At 47.1% G+C, this 16,969-nt stretch overlaps 1 protein-coding gene across 1 annotated transcript in view; it reads left to right on the top strand.

Annotated features, from left to right (window-relative positions):
• crocc2 (ciliary rootlet coiled-coil, rootletin family member 2) overlaps positions 1–16,969 on the top strand; it is a 157,023-nt gene that overhangs the window by 117,916 nt on the left and 22,138 nt on the right. The window contains exons 18-19 of the mRNA XM_029697372.1: positions 868–1,061; positions 8,378–8,505. Coding sequence (XP_029553232.1) covers positions 868–1,061; positions 8,378–8,505 — 322 coding nt within the window. The remainder of the gene's footprint in view (positions 1–867; positions 1,062–8,377; positions 8,506–16,969) is intronic.

Genomic DNA, 16,969 nt, shown 5'->3' with positions numbered 1-16,969 from the left:
ACTGTGCTGCCGTCCCATCATACTCCCTGGGAAGGGAGAGACGCATCCCACTGGAACTGGATCCGGACGGGACGGGTATTGGTAACCCCGGTTGCGCTGGTCGAGGCGCTGGAGAGACTTCCTGTCTGGACAACACGATCCATCATGGCACCGAGATGATGCAGCATTGCCGAGTGTTCCTGGATGCGTTCCTCGACTCCTCTGACTGGGGTACCTGCTCCTGCTGACTCCATGGTAGGTGTGAAATTCTGTCAATGGTGTTCGTACTGGGAGCGGAGTCAGGTGCAGGAGAGAAGAGAGTTGTGAACAGACGCACACTTTATTTAGGCAGGAGAAACCAACAGACGGACGCCACTGCGTCAAAACCTCCAGCCAATTGGCAAAAGTGCAAAATGCGTAAACAGTCACATTAATATTGTTCAAACAAATAAACATACCTCGTGATAAAACACGGAAAAAACGAACACCATTCTAGCACGTCAAAATTTGCACGTAACACAAAACAATTTCACACAAAGACATGAGGGGGAACAGAGGAATATATACATGTAGTGTGATTAGGGAATGAAAACCAGGTGTGCAGGGAACAATGGATGAATGAACAATGGAGCGGCGATGGCTAGAAAGCCGGTGACGTTGACCGCCAAACACCGCCCGAACAAGGAGAGGAGCCGACTTCGGCGGAAGTCGTGACAGTACCCCCCGTCATAGCAGCAGTCTGTGGTTGTGATGTTTCTGTGTCAGTTAGCAGGTCTCTGTCAGAGCAGCAGTCTGTGGTTGTGATGTTTCTGTGTCAGTTAGCAGGTCTCTGTCAGAGCAGCAGTCTGTGGTTGTGTGTCTATGATATGTTCCTGTGTTCATCCCCAGGTCAATAAGCAGGTCCAGTCCCTGTCCGACCAATTGACCTCTAGCCGTAGAGAGCTGGACAGCAAGGCTGTGGCACTACAGAGGGCCCACCGTGACAGAGAGGATGTGGCCAAGGACAAGGCCAGTCTGGGGGTCCAGCTGACTGCCGTTGACCGCAGGGCATGGGGCCTGGAACAGGAGCTGGCCATTCTCAGGTAAGGCAGTGTGTGTTTGGGTGTGGGTTGGGGAAGGTTGGGAGGGAGGGAGGGTAGTAAGTGGGTGGGTGATTATGTGGGTCTGGTTCTTTCTTGTGCAGAACAGTACCATAGCGTGTGTCGTTGTGTAACAAGACGTTTCAGGTTGGGTTTTATTGACGGGGTATACCAACCGCGGTTCATTGGGTTTTACTGCTTCAGGTACCTATAGGGTTTCAATGGTCCTATTTTCAGAGCCCTAACCACTTTACCACACTGTGTGTATGTGTGTGTGTGTGTGTATTATTGTAATGCAGCAGATGAAAAATGAACCTCTCTCTCTCTCTAGCTGTCTCTCTCTGTCGTTCTCGCTCTCAATTCAAATCAATTCAATTCAAGGGGCTTTATTGGCATGGAAAACATATGTTAACATTGCCAAAGCAAGTGAAGTAGATAATATCTTTGTGTGGCTGTCCTGGGGCTCTGTGGGGTCTGTTTGTGTTTGTGAACAGAGCCCCAGGACCAGCTTACTTAGGGGACTCTTCTCCAGGTTCATCTCTCTGTAGGTCATGGCTTTGTTATAAAAGGGTTTGGGAATTGCTTCCTTTTAGGTGGTTGTAGAATTTAACGTCTCTTTTCTGGATTTTGATAATTGGAGGGTATCGGCCTAGTTCTGCTCTGCATTATTTGGTGTTTTACGTTGTACACAGAGGATATTTTTGCAGAATTCTGCATGCAGAGTCTCAATTTGGTGTTTGTCCCATTTTGTGAATTCTTGGTTGGTGAGCGGACCCCAGGCCTCACAACTGATTCAAGTATTTTTAGGCCAAGGTATGTATTGTTTTTTGTTTGCTCTAGGGCAATGGTGTCTAGATGTAATTTGTATTTGTGGTACTGACGACTGGACCTTTTTTAGAGAGTTTTTTGGTACACCATTATTTTGGTCTTAATGAGATTTACTCTCAGGGCCCAAGTCTGACAGAATCTGTGCAGAAAATCTAGGTGCTGCTGTAGGCCTTCCTTGGTTGGTGACAGAAGCACCAGATCATCAGAAAACAGTAGACATTTGACTTCAGATTCTAGTAGGGTGAGGCCGGGTGCTGCAGACTGTTCTAGTGCCCTCGCCAGTTCGCTGATATATATGTTGAAGAGGGTGGGGCTCGAGCTGCATCCCTGTCTCACCCCACGGCCCTGCGGGAAGAAATGTGTGTGTTTTTTGCCTATTTTAACCACACACTTGTTGTTGTGTACATGGATTTTATATGTTTTTCCGCCAATACCACTTTCCATCAATTTGTATAGCAGACCCTCTTTTTAAATCAACAAAGCATGAGAAGACTTTGCCTTTGTTTTGGTTTGTTTGTTTGTCAAGTAGGGTGTGCAGGGTGAATACGTGGTCTGTCGTACGATAATTCGGTAAAAAGCCAATTTGACATTTGCTCAGTACATTGTTTTCACTGAGGAAATGTACAAGTCTGCTGTTAATGATAATGCAGAGGATTTTCCCACGGTTGCTGTTGATGCATATCCCACAGTAGATATTGGGGTCAAATTTGTCTCCACTTTTGTGGATTGGGGTGATCAGTCCTTGGTTCCAAATATTGGGGAAGATGCCAGAGCTAAGGATGATGTCAAAGAGTTTTGTATAGCCAATTGGAATTTGTTGTCTGTATATGTTATCATTTTCTCAAGGATACCATCAACACCAAAGGCCTTTTTGGGTTGGAGGGTTTGTATTTTGTGCCTGTAGTTCATTCAAGGTAATTGGAGAATCCAGTGGGTTCTGGTAGTCTTTAATAGATGATTCTAAGATTTGTTTTTGATCATGTATATGTTTTTGCTGTTTGTTCTTTGTTATAGAGCCAAAAAGATTGGAGAAGTGGTTTACCCATACATCTCCATTTTGGATAGATAACTCTTTGTGTTGTTGTTTGTTAGGTATTTTCCAATTTTCCCAGAAGTGATTAGAGTCTATGGATTCTTCAACTACATTGAGCTGATTTCTGACGTGCTGTTCCTTCTTTTTCCGTAGAGTATTTCTGTATTGTTTTAGTGATTCCCCATAGTGAAGGCGTAGGCTCAGGTTTTCTGGGTCTAGTCTCTATGTTTTTGGTTGGACAGGTTTCTTAAACCTGGTTTATCAAACCATTTGTCATTGTTGTTAATTTTCAGTTTTCTGTTTGACATTTATAGATTTGATAGAGAAGCTGAGAGGTCAAATATATTGTTAAGACTTTCTACTGCGAAGTTTACACCTTCACCACTACAGTGGAACGTTTTGGCCAGGAAGTTGTCTAGAGGGGATAGAATTTGTTGCTTAAATGTTTTTTGGTAGGTTTCCAAACTACATTCCTTCCCTCTATAGCATTTCTTAATATTACTCAGTTCCTTTGGCTTTGATGGCTCATGATTGAGTATTGCTCTGTTCAAGTAGACTGTGATTTTGCTGTGATCTGATAGGGGTGTCAGTGGGCTGACTGTGAACACTCTGAGAGACTCTGGGTTGAGGTCAGTGATAAAGAAGTCTACATTACTACCGCTAAGAGATGAGCTATAAGTGTACCTACCATAGGAGTCCCTTCGAAGCCTACCATTGACTATGTACATACCCAGCGTGCAACAGAGCTGCAGGAGTTGTGACCTGTTTTTGTGGGTTATGTTCTCGTAGTTGTGTCTGGGGGGGGGGATGCTGTCACCTCCAGGCAGGTGTTTGTCCCCCTGTGTGCTGAGGGTGTCAGGTTCTTGTCCGGTTCTGGCATTTAGGTTGCCACAGACTAGTACTTGTCCCTGGGCCTGGAAATGGTTGATCTCCCCCTCCAGGATGGAGAAGCTGTCTTCATTAAAGTATGGAGATTCTAGTGGGAGGATTTAGGTAGCACACAGGAGGACATTTTTCTCTGTGAAAATCATTTCCTTTTGAATTTCTAGCCAAATGTAAAATGTTCCTGTTTTGATTAATTTAATGGAGTGAGTTAGGTCTGCTCTATACCAAATTAGCATACCACCTGAGTCCCTTCCCTGTTTGCAGAAAATGGCCGCCGTTTTACGGTATCCTAACCAATTGTGCAATAATGTGTTTTTTTCCGGGATATTTGTAAATTATTTTGTACATAATGTTTCTGCAACCGTATCTTAGGGCAGATAAGAGCTTCTGGATATCAGGACAGCGATCACTCACCTCAGATTAGACAAAGATTTTTTCAACAACAACAACAACAGCAGGACTCACACGATATTCTCCAAACACCCCACAGGGCAGACATCCCAATTATTCGCAAAAGGAAGCGACGCAGAGGAAGAAGAGCCGGATGCCTCGTCAGGACCCGCAGAAGGCAACTAGGAAAGCTGCCGTTACGTCAATATTACTTGCCAACGTGCAATCATTGGCCAATAAACTAGACGAGGGACGATCACGAATATCCTACCAACGGGACATCAAAAACTGTAATATCCCATGTTTCACGGAATCGTGGCTGAATGACGACATGGATATTCAGCTAGCGGGATATATGCTGCACCGGTAAGATAGAACAGCACACTCCGGTAAGACGAGGGGGGGACGGTCTGTGCATATTTGTAAACAACAGCTGGTGCACGAAATCTAAGGAAGTCTCTAGATTTTGCTCGCCTGAAGTACAGTATATTGTGATAAATTGCAGGCCACACTACTTGCCTAGAGAGTTCTCAGCTATTCTTTTCATAGCTGTTTATTTACCACCACAGACAGATGCCGGCACTAAGACCGCACTCAGTCAGCTGTATAAGGAAATAAGCAAACAGGAAACCACTCACCCAGAGGCGGCGCTCCTAGTGGCCGGAGATTTTAATGCAGGGAAACTTAAATCAGTTCTACCAAATCTCTATCAACATGTTAAATGTGCAACCAGAGGGAAAAACATTCTAGATCACCTGTACTCCACACACAGAGACGCGTACAAAGCTCTCCCTCGCCCTCCATTTGGTAAATCCTCCTGATTCCTGCTTACAAGCTAAAATTAAAGCAGGAAGCACCAGTGACTCGGTCTATAAAAAATGGTCAGATGAAGCAGATGCTAAACTACAGGACTGTTTTGCTAGCACAGACTGGAACATGTTCCGGGATTCTTCCAATGACATTGAGGAGTACACCACATCAGTCACTGGCTTTATCAATAAGTGCATCGAGGACGTCATCCCCACAGTGACTGTACGTGCATACATACCCCAACCAGAAGCCACAGGCAACATTCGCACTGAGCTAAAGGGTAGAGCTTCCGCTTTCAAGGTGCGGGACTCTAACCTGGAAGCTTACAAGAAATCCCGCTATGCCCTGCGACGAACCATCAAACAGGCAAAGCGTCAATAAAGGGCTAAGATTGAATCATACTACATCGGCTCCGATGCTTGTCGGATGTGGCGGGCTTGCAAACTATTACAGACTACAAACTGCCCAGTGACACGAGCCTACCAGACGAGCTAAATCAATTCTATGCTCGCTTCGAGGCAAGCAACACTGAGACATGCATGAGACCATCAGCTGTTCCGGACGACTGTGTGATTACGCTCTCCGTAGCTGACGTGAGTAAGACCTTTAAACAGGTCAACATTCACAAGGCTGCGGGGCCAGATGGATTACCAGGACGTGTGCTGACCATCTGGCAGGTGTCTTCACTGACATTTTCAACATGTCCCTGATTGAGTCTGTAATACCAACATGTTTCAAGCAGACCACCATAGTCCCTGTGCCCAAGAACACAAAGGCAACCTGCCTAAATGACTACAGACCCGTAGCACTCACATCCGTAGCCATGAAGTGCTTTGAAAGGCTGGTAATGGCTCACATCAACACCATTATCCCAGAAACCCTAGACCCACTCCAATTTGCATACCGCCCCAACAGATCCACAGATGATGGAATCTTTATTGCACTCCACACTGCCCTTTCCCACCTGGACAAAAGGAACACTTATGTGAGAATGCTATTCATTGACTACAGCTCAGCGTTCATTTACATTTTACATTTAAGTCATTTAGCAGACGCTCTTATCCAGAGCGACTTACAAATTGGTGCATTCACCTATAATATCCAGTAGAACAACCACTTTACAATAGTGCATCTAAATCTTTTAAAGGGGGGGGGGTTAGAAGGATTACTTTATCCTATCCCAGGTATTCCTTAAAGAGGTGGGGTTTCAGGTGTCTCCGGAAGGTGGTGATTGACTCCGCTGTCCTGGCATCGTGAGGGAGCTTGTTCCACCATTGGGGTGCCAGAGCAGCGAACAGTTTTGACTGGGCTGAGCGGGAACTGTGCTTCCTCAGAGGTAGGGAGGCGAGCAGGCCAGAGGTGGATGAACGCAGTGCCCTTGTTTGGGTGTAGGGCCTGATCAGAGCCTGAAGGTACGGAGGTGCCGTTCCCCTCACAGCTCCGTAGGCAAGCACCATGGTCTTGTAGCGGATGCGAGCTTCAACTGGAAGCCAGTGGAGAGAGCGGAGGAGCGGGGTGACGTGAGAGAACTTGGGAAGGTTGAACACCAGACGGGCTGCGGCGTTCTGGATGAGTTGTAGGGGTTTGATGGCACAGGCAGGGAGCCCAGCCAACAGCGAGTTGCAGTAATCCAGACGGGAGATGACAAGTGCCTGGATTAGGACCTGCGCCGCTTCCTGTGTGAGGCAGGGTCGTACTCTGCGAATGTTGTAGAGCATGAACCTACAGGATCGGGTCACCGCCTTGATGTTAGTGGAGAACGACAGGGTGTTGTCCAGGGTCACGCCAAGGTTCTTAGCACTCTGGGAGGAGGACACAAGGGAGTTGTCAACCGTGATGGCGAGATCATGGAACGGGCAGTCCTTCCCCGGGAGGAAGAGCAGCTCCGTCTTGCCGAGGTTCAGCTTGAGGTGGTGATCCGTCATCCACACTGATATGTCTGCCATAGTACCCTCAAAGCTCATCACTAAGCTAAGGACCCTGGGACTAAACACCTCCCTCTGCAACTAGATCCTGGACTTCCTGACGGGCCGCCCCTAGGTGGTGAGGGTAGGTAGCAACACATCTACCTCGCTGATCCTCAACACTGGAGCTCCCCAGGGGTGTGTGCTCAGTCCCCTCCTGTACTCCCTGTTCACCCACGACTGCATGGCCAGGCACGACTCCAACACCATCATTAAGTTTGCCGATGACACAAGTGTTAGGCCTGATCACCGACAACGACGAGACAGCCTATAGGGAGGAGGTCAGAGACCTGGCCGGGTGGTGCCAGAATAAAAACCTATCCTTCAACGTAACCAAGACTAAGGAGATGATTGTGGACTACAGGAAAAGGAGGACCGAGCACGCCCCCATTCTCATCAATGGGGCTGTAGTGGAGCAGGTTGAGAGCTTCAAGTTCCTTGGTGTCCACATCACCAACAAACTAGAATGGTCCAAAAACACCAAGACAGTCGTGAAGAGGGCACGATAAAGCCTATTCCCCCTCAGGAAACTAAAAAGATTTGGCATGGGTCCTGAGATCCTCAAAAGGTTCTACAGTTGCAACATTGAGAGCATCCTGACCGGTTGCATCACTGCCTGGTACGGCAATTGCTCGGCCTCCGACCGCAAGGCACTTCAGAGGGTAGTGCGTACGGCCCAGTACATCACTGGGGCAAAGCTGCCTGCCATCCAGGACCTCTACACCAGGCAGTGTCAGAGGAAGGCCCTGAAAATTGTCAAAGACCCCAGCCACCCCAGTCATAGACTGTTCTCTCTACTACCGCATGGCAAGCGGTACCGGAGTGCCAAGTCTAGGACAAAAAGGCTTCTCAACAGTTTCTACCCACAAGCCATAAGACTCCTGCATCGACTCCTGGACTATTTGCATCGACCAACCAGTGCTCCCGCATATTGGCTAACCGGGCTATATGCATTGTGTCCCACCACCCGCCAACCCCTCTCTTTACGCTACTGCTGCTCTCTTTTCGTCATATATGCATAGTCACTTTAACCATACCTACATGTACATACTACCTCAATCAGCCTGACTAACCGGTGTCTGTATATAGCCTTGCTACTCTTATTTTCAAATGTCTTTTTACTGATGTTTTATTTCTTTACTTACCTACACACACACTATTGGTTAGAGCCTGTAAGCAAGCATTTCACTGTACCTGTTGTATTCGGTGCACGTGACAAATAAACTTTGAGTTGATTTGATTTGTTTCACACCTGGTTGTTTGGTGGAAGGGACTAACATCTCTCTCTCTCTCTCTCTCTCTCTCTCTTCTCTCTTTCTCTCTCTCTTTCTCTCTCTCTTTTCTCTCTCTCTCTCTCCTCTCTCTCTCTCTCTCTCTCTCTCTCTCTCTCTCTCTCTGTTGTCTGTCAGAGCGGAGAAGGAGTCTCTAGAGACTTGTGTCTTTGAGGGCCAGGAGCTAGTGTCCTCTCTGGAGGAGGAGAGGAACCGGCTGGAGGTGGAGCGAAGCACCCTAACGATGGCTGACGAGGACCTGACGCGTGAGTACAGTACACACAAACACACCCACGTGCTGTCCTCCTGCTGTCCTCCTGCTGTCCTCCTGCTGTTCACCTACTGTTCACCTGCTATCGTCTGTGCCCCTATCCTCCCTCTCCTCCATCCCTCTCCTCTATATCTGTCTCTCTGTCTCTCTGTCTCTCTCTCCTCCATCTCTCCTTCTCTCTCTTTGCCTCACCTCTCCTCTCTCCCCCCTCCATCTCTCTCTTGCTCTCTCTCCTCTCAATTCAATTCAAGGGGCTTTATTTGCATGAGAAACATATATTAACATTGCCAAAGCAAGTGAAATAGATAATAAACGGAAGTGAAATAAACAATACAAATAAACAGTAAACATTATACTCACAGAAGTTGCAAAATAATAAAGACATTTCAAATGTCATATTGTCTATATACGGTGTTGTAACGATGTGCAAATGGTTAAAGTACAAAAGGGAAAATATATAAACATAAATATGGGTTGTATTTACAATGGTGTTTGTTCTTCACTGGTTGCCCTTTTCTTGTGGCAACAGGTCACACATCTTGATGCTGTGATGGTACACTGGTATTTCACCCAGTAGATATGGGAGTTTATCAAAATCGGGTTTGTTTTCGAATTCTTTGTGGGTCTGTGTAATCTGAGGAAAATATGTGTCTCTAATATGGTCATACATTTGGCAGGATGTTAGGAAGTGCAGCTCAGTTTCCACCTCATGTTGTGGGCAGTGTGCACATAGCCTGTCTTCTCTTGAGAGCCAGGTCTGCCTGCAGCGGCCTTTCTCAATAGCAAGGCTATGCTCACTGAGTCTGTACATAGTCAAAGCGTTCCTTAAGTTTGGGTCAGTCACAGTGATCAGGTATTCTGCCACTGTGTACTCTCTGTTTAGGGCCAAATAGCATTCTAGTTTTTGTTAATTCTTTCCAATGTGTCAAGTAATTATCTTTTTTGTTTTCTCATGATTTGGTTGGGTCTAATTGTGTTGCTGTCCTGGGGCTTTGTGGGGTCTGTTTGTGTTTGTGAACAGAGCCCCAGGACCAGCTTGCTTAGGGGACTCTTCTCCAGGTTCATCTCTCTGTAGGTGATGGCTTTGTTATGGAAGGTTTGGGAATCGCTTCCTTTTAGGTGGCTATAGAATTTAACGTCTCTTTTCTGGATTTAGATAATTAGTGGGTATCGGCCTAATTCTGCTCTGAATGCATTATTTGGTGTTATACATTGTGCACTGAGGATATTTATGCAGAATTCTGCATGCAGTCTCAGTTTGGTGTTTTTGTGAATTCTTGGTTGGTGAGCGGACCCCAGACCTCACAACCATAAAGGGCGATGGCTTCTATAACTGATTCAAGTATTTTTAGCCAGATCCTAATTGGTATGTCAAATTTGATGTTCCTTTTGATGACATAAAAGGCCCCCCTTGTCTCTCAGATCGTTCACAGCCTTGTGGAAGTTACCTGTGGCGCTGATGTTTAGGCCGAGGTATATATTGTTTTTTGTTTGCTCTAGGGCAACGATGTCTAGATGGAATTTGTATTTGTTGTCTTGGCGACTGGACCTTTTTTTGAACACCATTCTTTTTGTCTTACTGAGATTTACTGGCAGGGTCCAGGTCTGACAGAATCTGTGCAGAAGATCTAGGTGCTGCTGTAAGCCCTCCTTGGTTGGGGACAGAAGCACCAGATCGTCAGCAAACAGTAGACATTTGACTTCAGATTATATCTCTCTCTCTCCCCCCCTCTCCTACTTCTCCACTGAGAAACATATTTCAGCTGTGCGTTCTGCAGCAGCTGGCCTGGTCCACACCACACCTGACCACACCAATCCACACCAATCCACTCCACACCACACCAATCCACACCACACCAATCCACTCCACACCAATCCACTCCAATCCACTCCACACCAATCCACTCCACACCAATCCACTCCACACCAATCCACTCCAATCCACTCCACACCAATCCACTCCACACCAATCCACTCCACACCACACCAATCCACTCCACACCAATCCACTCCACACCACACCAATCCACACCAATCCACACCACACCAATCCACTCCACACCAATCCACACTAATCCACACCACACCACACCAATCCACACCACACCAATCCACACCACACCAATCCACACCACACCAATCCACTCCACTCCACACCACACCAATACACACCACACCAATCCACTCCACACCACACCAATCCACTCCACACCACACCAATCCACACCACACCAATCCACTCCACACCACACCAATCCACACCAGATTAACTAGGGATAAACATGGGATTAACTAGGGATTAACATGGGATTAACTAGGGATTAACTAGGGATTAACATGGGTAACCAGGAACCCGGGATTGTCCTGGCAACACTCTTAACTTTTCCAGAAAAAAATGGAATGACAAGATCTGGGAAAATGTTAAATAAAATCCCAATTCCACAAAATCCACAACATGCACAGCATCAGATTAAACAGGTTGTCACATGGAAGCCTTTAGATCATTGACACTGCCAGACTGTACACGCGACCCCTACAGCATAGCCTATAAAATAATATGTCTTTGAGCTGTCACACCAGAGGACACCACACCAGAGCACTTTTTTTTAATATATTTTTTTAATTGAACCTTTCTTTAAATAGGCCAAGTCAGTTAAAGGAAGAGAAAGCTTGTTGGACACTAAGAAAGCTTTGTTGTAGAGCGTTTAATATGGATCCCTTCACGCGCCAATCCCTTTAGCAGGATCGATTTGACAACATCCAATGAAATGGCAGCGCGCCAAATTCAAACTACAGGAATATCAATATTCAACATTCACGACAATATACATCAAATAATACATCAAAATAAAGCTTAACTTCTTGTTAATTTTTATTTTTCATTTAAGTCATTTAGCAGACGCTCTTATCCAGAGCGACTTACAAATTGGTGCATTCACCTATAATATCCAGTAGAACAAACACTTTACAATAGTGCATCTAAATCCTTTAAAGGGGGGGTTAGAAGGATTACTTTATCCTATCCCAGGTATTCCTTAAAGAGGTGGGGTTTCAGGTGTCTCCGGAAGGTGGTGATTGACTCCGCTGTCCTGGCATCGTGAGGGAGATTGTTCCACCATTGGGGTGCCAGAGCGGCGAACAGTTTTGACTGGGCTGAGCGGGAACTGTGCTTCCTCAGAGGTAGGGAGGCGAGCAGGCCAGAGGTGGATGAACGCAGTGCCCTTGTTTGGGTGTAGGGCCTGATCAGAGCCTGAAGGTACGGAGGTGCCGTTCCCCTCACAGCTCCGTAGGCAAGCACCATGGTCTTGTAGCGGATGCGAGCTTCAACTGGAAGCCAGTGGAGAGAGCGGAGGAGCGGGGTGACGTGAGAGAACTTGGGAAGGTTGAACACCAGACGGGCTGCGGCGTTCTGGATGAGTTGTAGGGGTTTGATGGCACAGGCAGGGAGCCCAGCCAACAGCGAGTTGCAGTAATCCAGACGGGAGATGACAAGTGCCTGGATTAGGACCTGCGCCGCTTCCTGTGTGAGGCAGGGTCGTACTCTGCGAATGTTGTAGAGCATGAACCTACAGGATCGGGTCACCCGCCTTGATGTTAGTGGAGAACGACAGGGTGTTGTCCAGGATCACGCCAAGGTTCTTAGCACTCTGGGAGGAGGACACAAGGGAGTTGTCAACCGTGATGGCGAGATCATGGAACGGGCAGTCCTTCCCCGGGAGGAAGAGCAGCTCCGTCTTGCCGAGGTTCAGCTTGAGGTGGTGATCCTTCATCCACACTGATATGTCTGCCAGACATGCAGAGATGCGATTCGCCACCTGGTTGTCAGAAGGGGGAAAGGAGAAGATTAATTGTGTGTCGTCTGCATAGCAATGATAGGAGAGACCGTGTGAGGATATGACAGAGCCAAGTGACTTGGTGTATAGCGAGAATAGGAGAGGGCCTAGAACAGAGCCCTGGGGGACACCAGTGGTGAGAGCACGTGGTGCGGAGACAGCTTCTCGCCACGCCACCTGGTAGGAGCGACCTGTCAGGTAGGACGCAATCCAAGCGTGGGCCGCGCCGGAGATGCCCAGCTCGGAGAGGGTGGAGAGGAGGATCTGATGGTTTACAGTATCAAAGGCAGCAGATAGGTCTAGAAGGATGAGAGCAGAGGAGAGAGAGTTAGCTTTAGCAGTGCGGAGAGCCTCCGTGACACAGAGAAGAGCAGTCTCAGTTGAATGCCCAGTCTTGAAACCTGACTGATTAGGATCAAGAAGGTCGTTCTGAGAGAGATAGCAGGAGAGCTGGCCAAGGACGGCACGTTCAAGAGTTTTGGAGAGAAAAGAAAGAAGGGATACTGGTCTGTAGTTGTTGACATCGGAGGGATCGAGTGTAGGTTTTTTCAGAAGGGGTGCAACTCTCGCTCTCTTGAAGACGGAAGGGACGTAGCCAGCGGTCAAGGATGAGTTGATGAGCGAGGTGAGGTAGGGGAGAAGGTCTCCGGAAATGGTCTGGAGAAGAGAGGAGGGGATAGGGTCAAGTGGGCAGGTTGTTGGGCGGCCGGCCGTCACAAGACGCGAGATTTCATCTGGAGAGAGAGGGGAGAAAGAGGTCAAAGCACAGGGTAGGGCAGTGTGAGCAGGACCAGCGGTGTCGCTTGACTTAGCAAACGAGGATCGGATGTCGTCAACCTTCTTTTCAAAATGGTTGACGAAGTCATCCGCAGTGAGGGAGGAGGGGGGGGGGGAGGGGGAGGAGGATTCAGGAGGGAGGAGAAGGTAGCAAAAAGCTTCCTAGGGTTAGAGGCAGATGCTTGGAATTTAGAGTGGTAGAAAGTGGCTTTAGCAGCAGAGACAGAAGAGGAAAATGTAGAGAGGAGGGAGTGAAAGGATGCGAGGTCCGCAGGGAGGCGAGTTTTCCTCCATTTCCGCTCGGCTGCCCGGAGCCCTGTTCTGTGAGCTCGCAGTGAGTCGTCGAGCCACGGAGCAGGAGGGGAGGACCGAGCCGGCCTGGAGGATAGGGGACAGAGAAAATCAAAGGATGCAGAGAGGGAGGAGAGGAGGGTTGAGGAGGCAAAATCAGGAGATAGGTTGGAGAAGGTTTGAGCAGAGGGAAGAGATGATAGGATGGAAGAGGAGAGAGTAGCAGGAGAGAGAGAGCGAAGGTTGGGACGGCGCAATACCATCCGAGTAGGGGCAGAGTGAGAAGTTTTTGATGAGAGCGAGAGGGAAAAGGATACAAGGTAGTGGTCGGAGACTTGGAGAGGAGTTGCAATGAGATTAGTGGAAGAACAGCATCTAGTAAAGATGAGGTCAAGCGTATTGCCTGCCTTGTGAGTAGGGGGGGAAGGTGAGAGGGTGAGGTCAAAAGAGGAGAGGAGTGGAAAGAAGGAGGCAGAGAGGAATGAGTCGAAGGTAGACGTGGGGAGGTTAAAGTCACCCAGAACTGTGAAAGGTGAGCCATCCTCAGGGAAGGAACTTATCAAGGCGTCAAGCTCATTGATGAACTCTCCAAGGGAACCTGGAGGGCGATAAATGATGAGGATGTTAAGCTTGAAAGGGCTGGTAACTGTGACAGCATGGAATTCAAATGAGGAGATAGACAGATGGGTCAGGGGAGAAAGAGAGAATGTCCACTTGGGAGAGATGAGGATTCCAGTGCCACCACGGTCAAGGATGCTGGCTCGATGCTCTAGGGGTATGCGAGAACACGTGGCCAGACGAGGAGAGAGCAGTAGGAGTAGCAGTGTTATCTGTGGTGATCCATGTTTCCGTCAGCGCCAGGAAGTCTAGGGACTGGAGGGTAGCATAGGCTGAGATGAACTCAGCCTTGTTGGCCGCAGACCGGCAGTTCCAGAGGCTGCCGGAGACCTGGAACTCCACGTGGGTTGTGCGCGCTGGGACCACCAGGTTAGAGTGGCAGCGGCCACGCGGTGTGAAGCGTTTGTATGGCCTGTGCAGAGTGGAGAGAACCGGGATCGACAGACACATAGTTGACAAGCTACAGAAGAGGCTACGCTAATGCAAAGGAGATTGGAATGACAAGTGGACTACACGTCTCGAATGTTCAGAAAGTTAAGCTTACGTTGCAGAAAATCTATTGACTGAAATGACGAAAATGATACAGTACTGCTGGCTGGTGGAGTAGGCTAGCTAGCAGTGGCTGCGTTGTTGACTTTGTTTGACCGTGTAGCTGGCTAGGTGACCTCGATAGTTTCAGTACTACACCTTGTCATGATACAAAAGCAACTTTGTAGCTAGCTAACATAACACTAATCAAGACGTTCCTTTGTAATGTATTTTAGTTTCTACAGTGTTACTAGTTGGCTGGGTTAGGAAAAATGGCGTCGCGGGGGACGGCAATAGCTGGCTAGCTAACCTCGGTAGTTACTAAACTACACAATTATCAAGCTATGACAAAGACAACTATGTAGCTAGCTAGCCAACACTGCACTAGTCAAATCGTTCCGTTGTAAAAGTATTGGTATCTACAGCGCTGCTAGTCGGTAACGGTTGGCTAGCTAGCTAGCAGTGGATTAATGATGACTAGGTGTGTTGACTACGTCTGGCGTCGCGGCTGGCTACTTACTAATAATTACTCTAAACTACACAATTATCTTAGATGCAAAGACAACTAAGTAGCTGGCTCACTAACACTACACTAGTCAAGTCGTTCCGTTGTAATGTAATAGATAGTGCAGCTAGTCGGTGGAAGTTGGCTGGTTGGCTAGCTAGCAGTGTTGACTAGCTAGCTAGCAGTGATGACTACGTTAGGAGGACGAAGATAGCTAACTTCGATAATTACTCTAAGCTACACGATTATCTTTGATACAAAGACGGCTATGTAGCTAGCTAAGAAAAGAAAAGAATTGCTCGGATCAAACAAATCAAACCGTTGTAATGTAGTGAAGTGTAATATTACCTGTGGAGTGAAGCGTAGTGCGACTGCTCGCTCCAAACCACGTTGACATGCTTTGGAAGAAGAACGAGTAACATAATAATCCTGTTTACATGGACACATCAGAAATCAGGCTACCTGATGGGACTGTGATCAATACAGAAAATATGCAATAAAAATAAATGTTATACGACAGCGACATGTTTTTTTTTTAGAAAGAGTTCGGACTTCTAAAGTTTGTATGAGAACTACTTCAAATATTCCTACTTTCATTTTGTCCGATCTCACTTCACTCACGCTAAAGATGGAGGCTCGCTTAATCCAGCCGCTGTGTCAGATTTCAAAAAGGCTTTACGGAGAAAGCAGACCATACGATTATCTGAGGACAGCGCCCCGCATACAAACACATGAAAATCATATTTCAACCAGACAGGTGCGCCATAAAAGTTAGAAATAGCGATATAATGAATGCCTTACCTTTGAAGATCTTCTTCTGTTAGCACTCCAAAATGTCCCAGAAACATCACAAATGGTCCTTTTGTTCGATAATGTCCTTCTTTATGTCCCAAAAAATGACCATTTATTTGGCACGTTTGATTCAGAATACACCGGTTTCAACACGCCCAAAGTATCTAATAAGATACAAAGTATCTAATAAGTTACCTGTAAACTTGGTCCAAACATTTCAAACAACGTTCCTAATCCATCCTCAGGTACCCTAAAACGTAAATAATCAATAAAATTGGAGACGGAATAAACTGTTTCTAATACCGGATAAAAACAACATGTAGCGCGCTTCAGTTCACGCGCACCAAAACAGTAGAGTCCACCTGGAGTGACACTTACAATGAATAGCACTACTTGTTCATTTCTCAAAGGAAAAACATAGAAATAGGCCTATAACAGTTAGGATCAGCTTGATCTCTCCCTTTATATAAAGGATGCACCGTGTCTGCCTTCCAAGCAATGGGAACCTCCCCAGAGAGGAGAGACAGGTTAACCTGGCCCAGATGTTTTTTATGGGGTCAAGTTTAAGGAGCTCCTTTAGCACCTCGGACTCAGTGACCGCCTGCAGGGAGAAACTTTGTAGCGTGGCAGGGGGGGAAAAGAGGGAGGAGCATCGGGGATAGTCGGACAGGCAAGGAGGCATGGCTGAGTCAAATCGGAATCCTGACTTAATGAAGTGGTGATTTAAAGAGCTCAGCCATGTGCTTCTTGTCAGTAACAACCACATCATCAACATTAAGGGACATGGGCAGCTGTGAGGAGGAGGGTTTATTCTCCAGGTCTTTAACCGTTTTCCAGAACATCTTGGGGTTAGACTCACAGAGAGAGAACTGCTCCTTAAAGTAACTAACTTTGGCCTTCCGAATAGCCTGAGTGCACTTATTTCTCATTTGCCTGAACGAGAGCCAGTCAGCCTGAGTATGTGTGTGCCGAGCCTTTTGCCAAATGGAATTCTTGAGGCGCAGTAACTCTGCCAGATCACGGTTGAACCAGGGGCTGAACCTGTTTTTTTATTCAAATGTTCTTTATTGGGGTGTGTTTGTTATCAAAACTACTAAAAATATCAAAAAAATAAG

This window comes from Salmo trutta, chromosome 17 (genome assembly GCF_901001165.1).
Source record: "Salmo trutta chromosome 17, fSalTru1.1, whole genome shotgun sequence".
NCBI lineage: Eukaryota > Metazoa > Chordata > Actinopteri > Salmoniformes > Salmonidae > Salmo > Salmo trutta.
Note: the sequence above shows the minus strand (reverse complement) of the source record. Positions and strands in the feature narration are given on the sequence as shown.